At 40.2% G+C, this 6,573-nt stretch overlaps 1 protein-coding gene across 1 annotated transcript; it reads left to right on the plus strand.

Moving 5' to 3' along the window:
- Positions 1 to 1,010: 1,010 nt before the first annotated feature.
- LOC117465185 (alpha-N-acetylgalactosaminide alpha-2,6-sialyltransferase 1-like) lies at positions 1,011 to 5,588 on the plus strand. The gene is made up of 6 exons (XM_034108116.2): positions 1,011 to 1,031; positions 1,239 to 1,376; positions 1,476 to 1,579; positions 2,869 to 2,952; positions 3,484 to 3,583; positions 5,022 to 5,588. The coding sequence occupies exons 1-6, from the start codon at positions 1,011 to 1,013 to the stop codon at positions 5,220 to 5,222; spliced, it is 648 nt and encodes a 215-aa protein (XP_033964007.1). The 3' UTR covers positions 5,223 to 5,588.
- The last annotated feature ends 985 nt before the right edge of the window (positions 5,589 to 6,573 follow it).

A 6,573-nucleotide genomic window follows, 5' to 3' on the forward strand; every position in this document is an offset into this window, starting at 1 on the left:
GGTGTACCTGGCTGCTATTGCTGCATGCCATGTGGGCTTTGAGGGTAAGATGGCTAGCCAACATTCTTTGGTCTGCCGTTTTATGAAGGGAGCTCGCAGGCTCCTCCCTGTTTCCAGGTCACTGGTGCCCTTATGGGACCTGGCAGTGGTTTTAAATGGGCTCAGAATGACCCCATTTGAACCCCTGGAAGGAGCTGACATGAAACATCTGTCACTCAAGACAGTGCTGATACTGGCCCTGGCATCCGCCAAGCGGGTCAGTGATATTCATGCGCTGTCTGTACATCCTTCATGCACTCAGTTCGCCCTAGGGCAAACAAGAGTGTTGTTGAAGCCCAACCCTGCCTTTACACCAAAGGTGGTTGTTCGTGTACCCCAATTGACATTGAGGCATTTCCTCCGCCGCTGGTTTCCTCCGGGGAACAGCAGCAGGATCTGTTTGTGTCCAGTCCGTGCTTCACGCACATATATGGACAGATCAAAGGAGCGTCATCTTAATGACCAACTCTTTGTGTCCTGGGCTAACCCTCACAAGGGCAAGCCTGTTACTAAGCAACGGCTCTCCCACTGGATTGTGGAGGGGAGTGATTTGTCAAATATTCATAAAGAAAATGAAATCTGCTTCCAGTTCTGTTTCATATGGGTGTTGAGAGATGTTTCCATAGATCTCCTAATTTTGCTCTCAAAGTGCACCAGATTGATGCTTTTAACTTCAACATTGAGGCATGCCCCCGGACCCCCCTAAAGGAGGTTAGGTCCCCCCCCACTTAAATCATGTTCACATGGATAGGAAACTAAATACATTTGCACACATCTTGTGTCCATATCTTTCTGTTTTGGTGGTCATGCCACAACGTGCGCGTGCATGCATACGCGAGTCATGGTGAGATATCTGGATTAAGAGGTTGCTTTTTCTTTGCACAGAATGAAATTAATGGGCTGTGATTTTAGTTTTTTTAAGCAGAGGTCAATAATTTGTACGGCCCTCTGAGGATATTGTAAAAATTGAAATGGCCCTTGAGAGGAAAAAGGTGATTTACAACAATGTATTTACAGAGGTGTATGTCACTTTCAATCTTTTATTCTGCCTTTTGCATGCAATTACAGTAAACTGACTGGTACTGACAATTGTATTTTACCACGATGAACTCTTTTTGCGTATAATAAAAGTAAGCTTTTAAGCTAATAAAAGTCATTTTATCAAGACCCCTTTCACATGTGTATCTGTTGTGCGACAGATGAACGGCGCGATCACCAAAGGCTACGAGGAAGACGTGGGAGGCAGAACATCAGTGTACGTTCACACAGCCCACTCCATCACTAGTTCACCATATATATTAAGGGGTTATGGATACAAAAATGTCCCTAATGATGAGGTACGAATGTCATGTTTAACATTGTAATGTGTAACTCACACTCCACACACATACATACAACATTTTCATTCCTACTCATCACTCATCCTCTTTTGGCAGGGCATAAAATATGTGATGATTCCTGAAGGAATTAGGGATTTCAATTGGCTCAAGGGACTTCTCAAAGGAGAAAGGATCGGTGAAGGCCCATATAAAAACAGGAGGTAAACACCAACTTTGTATAAAATAATAAAGTAAAAGGTAACACAAATGCAGTAATTCCAGGGCTGGGCTATCTTGGATTGGGCTGAAATGTGTCACCAGGTCACCCTGTTCAAGGAAACCTTTTAATTTCCGATGATTCCTTATCAAAATAATCAAAATGTTTAATTTTTGGATTATGAAAAGCACCTATAAACTTACACAAAGGTGGCGCCTTATTCAACCAAACATGGAACAACTTATAAATAGCCCAACAGTGTTACTAGGAATTATAAAAGACAGCATCCTTACCCATAATACTTCTGTGATTCTTCCTCATTTCCTTCTCATTCCAAGGCACCCAGAATACATAAATCATGCAATTAGAAAGTAAAATACAAGCACTAAAATCGAATGAAAAGTGTCGCTTATCGTTTGAATTCAATATTTTGCTCAGGGCTTAACTTGAATTCATTATCCAAAGTACTTATGTCGGAGTTACATATTACAATCAGAGTGAGCTTTCACGTATAATTAATAAATAATATACAATCTATGATCTCCATACACAGAACCGTCCACTGACCTGACTGCCCTTATAATATATCCGTCAGGGTTAGAGGCTCCAATAATCTCCTGACTCGTTATACTTCCTGTTGCAGGTTTTCAGGAATGTTCCCAGCACAACTAAAAACCTGAACTCTGTGAAACTAGATGGTTGATATTTGTCATTGTGTCAAATGTGTAGCAGTGGCCAAAGCGATTAGCATTTAGCAAGAGATTTGCGTAGGCTAGCACTAGCATTAGCTAATTAATATAGTAACGTTTAGTATTCACTAATATTCCTTTCCTGTTGGCAGCATGGATGCCGGTACTTGGGAGACGTTGGTTTTAGATGCGGGGTGTCACTATGCAAATGTATTTATCAAACTAATACAATGTTTAAAAGCTGAAGTGACTCTTAAAATTGAAATATACCAACAAAAAAGCCTTAAACATTGATCATTTCAGTTGCACTTAAATGATAAATCTAGAAACGTTATCAGAAATAATGAAAATACAAATATTTTGTTTATACTAAATGACACTTGTGTGCCTATTAAACATTATCTCAGAAGTCATTTGGCAGTTTTCCATCAGAAGCTGTTAGGTGTTATTTCTAGTTTATTATTAAACTCATAAATTGACTTTGTAATAATTCAAAATATAAAGAAAGCGTTATTCAGAATGGGTGTTGTTTCACAAATGTTGTCAAAAGTCTGTTTTTAGGAGACTGATGAGGCCGACATGCGTGTCTATTTTGCATTTGCAGGCCACGGACGTACTATGCAGGGCAGTACAACGAGACGCGCTTCTATGTTCTTCACCAGGATTTCCTCAGATACGTGCGAAACAGGTAAACCACAGCCCATAAACCATTCCATCCTGAGTTACTTATTTTTAGCTTAGTTAGATTTAGATTTACCATCTGACACACATTTTAAAACAACACAGACAACAGGCAAACCATTTCAAATGTACCCTGTGCTCCATCAACTTAAAAACATAAAACAAACATTAATACAACAGGAACAATCCAGCAAGGCTGCAAGTAAATTAATAGATAGGCATTGCTTCCATAGCATCTACAAAAAAAGAGAAAAAAAGAAGAAACAAACAAACTTTTAGCGATTATTTTTACTTTATATGATTCATTACTTTATATGATTCTAAAAACAATGGCAATAACTTGAAAATGACAAAGTGAAGCGCAGCAGCAATAAGTCAAATGTTTTCTTACAATACAAGCCAAACATTTACCAACCAATATAAATGGATAATCAACAGTCGACACTTTTTTAAAAGCCTGTGGAGGCTGTAATTTGTCTTATCTTTTGGATGAAATAAGTGTAATGGTTGTTTATCTGACACTGTTCATCATCCACAGGTTCATAAAGTCTCGTGGTCTGCTTTCTCCACACTGGGCGATAGTCAGACCCACCAATGGGGCATTCACTCTCTTCCTAGCTCTGCACACCTGTGATACTGTAAGTTCATATTTCCTCAACGTGTACACTTGCCATCTATCCTTTAGGTATCCAAGCCTATATGAATATGAAGAATGGAGTAAAAAAAACTCTATACAGGTCAGCCCGGGACATTAAGTAGTTCTCTTGGTTCTCATGTAAATCGCCAAACACTTGTATTGATAAGAGAAATAAAGTGCGGGAGCATTGCAGCCAGATGTATGCAATTTAGATTAGATTAGATTACTTACATCAACGAAATGTATGGTTGAAGCTTACAATCTTTAGCTAAAGCGTAGCATTGATAAGGCTTATATAATGGTGGACCATATGACCTAACAATTGTTTACAGACTAACACAATTAAAAGTTTTACTTGACTCAAACATGATTCTACCATGTTTCACCCAATAGCATTCTAGGGGGAAATATATGAAAGAAAAGCATATAAAAGTAATAAAATCAGGTAGATGTAATAACAGCTATATATGCTTAAAGTTCTTATGAACTGAAACTGTATTAGTGAGCAACCTGGATCTGACAAAAAATTAAAATATGAATTGTATTTTTTATATTGCTGCAGCTGCATGTATGCAATCACGGCAAAAATGGAAAAATTAAAAACAACTTTTCAGGTGTATAGTCGAGTATAAAAATGAAGGCTGGGTGTGATAAGAGGAAGATAGGAATGGTATGAGCAAGGGTGTCAGGAGTTGAGTGTTGAGGCAGAATAGCAAACATGTCTGTGGCCAACGTTAACTCCTAAGTAAACCTCTTTGAGATAGTGTTAAGTTATGTTGCTATAGCACATTCTCAACAAGGATGTGGAGGGCTGTAACATTGTATATTCCTTCTCCACTTCATTGTGGTCCAATGGGTGGATCCATCAGAGCGTTAAGTAAACGACACAACCGGTTTCTCAACCATTTCCACATTCAAAGCCCTATTCGTCTCAACTGATTATCATGTTGTGAATCTCCACCAGAGCAGGATGAGGAATTATCTCAAAAGGAATCTAGTTGTAATCTTCGAAATAGTGAACCCGCCAGTCTGTGACAACAATTCTTAGAATTATGACACATTTTCTTTATGTGAGTGTGTCAGACTCTAGTCTTGTAAAAGTCATGTGCTGTATGTTAGATAAGCAGAACTCTTACATCTAAAATGAGCATGGTATATTGTTCGTTTGATCCTAAACTGGAGTTTTAAAAGTTTGAACTTTACTTTATAGGACTATTTTTGCAGTGATGTATTTATTAGTCCCAAATAAAGACATGACCTTTGAATGGAGCCAAGCTTCTTTCCTCTGTATGCAGTCTTGATGCTTAACTAAGCTTAGCCATCTGATGTCTGTTGCTTGTAATTCTGGACTGACATGAAAACGTAATGGAAATTCCAGTCTTATTCACAGATCCTGTTGTTATTCATAATCGTCCCTGTTCTCTGTTTGTCATTCTCAGGTGAGTGCGTATGGATTCATGACTGAAGACTACAGTAAATACTCCAACTACTACTATGAGAAGATCAAGAAACGTGTTGTTTTCTACGCCAACCACGACTATCTCATGGAGAAAGATTTGTGGAAAAGCCTACACAACACGAAAATCCTTAAGCTATATCAAAGAACAAATTCAGAACAGGAGCCAGAAAAGGAAAATTAAGTGATACAGTGAGAATGGCGTTAATGGCAATCCATTATTTTATAGACATTTTATATTTGTATTATTATATACAGGGGTGCACATAACGTTTTTGCCCTGGTTCTCAAAGGAGCACCTGGAGATGTTGCTTGGTGCGCATCAGAGGCGGATTTAGGATTGTAGGAGATCCGGGGCTTAGCCCAGGAGTTGTTGGGCGGGGGTGCAGGGGTAAAGTGCTATTTTTTTTACAAGTGGGGGGTGGACCAAACATCCTTTAGGGGGGTCGTCACCTCCTCTAGGGGGGTCCGGGGGCATGCTCCCCTCGGGAAGAATTTTTTTTAAATATTGAAGTTAAAAGCATCAATCTGGTGCACTTTGAGAGCAACATTAACCCTACCTTAATAATACCATAAAGGGGACATATCATGCTATATTTGAACAATATATTGTAGGGCCATACCTATATAAAGTATATAAATAGTTTTTCTTTCAAAATACCAAACAGATCCTGCATTTTAGCCATGCCTCATTTCGCTCTATTTGCTCTTTCCAGCGCTGTTTTTGCAGGGGGCTGATTCTGTGAGCTGCACCACGCCCCCCTGCAGGAGAGGGGAGCGTGCTTTTAGATCAGCTGCTGGGCTGCAGCGGGGAGAAAAAGAGATCTCCGTCCTCTGTGTTTTATTCTTATATTATTATTATATAGAGTCGTTATTCATTTGTTTTAAAGCTCAATAAATAACAAAGAAGACCTTTGACCGGCACTTTTCTAATTTTGTCCGGAAGATTTAAACTTTAACGGACATGTTGACCGGCGAAATAAAAATCGAACTGAAACTCTGCCGCACAGTCCCCTCGTTCCTTGGAAGAGCCGGAGAGGAGGGTGTTTGTCATCTGCTGGTGGACTACCGGAGAGAATTACAGCGAGGGAAGGATTGCATTGAATTACAGCAGCGGGAGCAAACGCTTGCCTCGGGGAGGGAGAAAAAGAGCCAGAGCAGAGTATAAACAGAAGGGCAACCATGCGCGGGAAGTCTTCTTCGCTGCTTTTGTGGCAGACTACAGCGCCACTTACAGGCCTGGCATATGTACTACAGCGTCTCCAGCGCAATGGCCGGCCGTGGCCCAACCCCACATTCCCCTGATAGGTGGAGAATTGACCAATAAGCGGAGCACCACTTCTGTGACGTAGAAAATAATTCAAGATCAGTCTGTATCAGATCCGTTGCAGCCCCGTTTTTAGAGATTTGGGTATGGAGGAAAAGAGAGAGGGTTGTGTTTTCTGACACTTGGTGAGTTCCCTGGAACACCGGGGACTAGGGGTGTAACGGTTCACAGAAGTCACGGTTCGGTTCGTACCTCGGTTTGGGGGTCA

The sequence above is a fragment of the Pseudochaenichthys georgianus genome, chromosome 19, assembly GCF_902827115.2.
Source record: "Pseudochaenichthys georgianus chromosome 19, fPseGeo1.2, whole genome shotgun sequence".
Classification (NCBI taxonomy): Eukaryota; Metazoa; Chordata; class Actinopteri; order Perciformes; family Channichthyidae; genus Pseudochaenichthys; species Pseudochaenichthys georgianus.

Excerpts from the sequence above, each read along its gene's own strand:
- LOC117465185 (XM_034108116.2), top strand. The coding sequence starts at position 1,011 with ATGGCCCTTGAGAGGAAAAAG. Across the intron at positions 1,580-2,868 it reads GGCCCATATAAAAACAGGAG|GCCACGGACGTACTATGCAG; the intron begins GTAAACACCAAC and ends TTGCATTTGCAG. Across the intron at positions 3,584-5,021 it reads CTCTGCACACCTGTGATACT|GTGAGTGCGTATGGATTCAT; the intron begins GTAAGTTCATAT and ends TGTCATTCTCAG.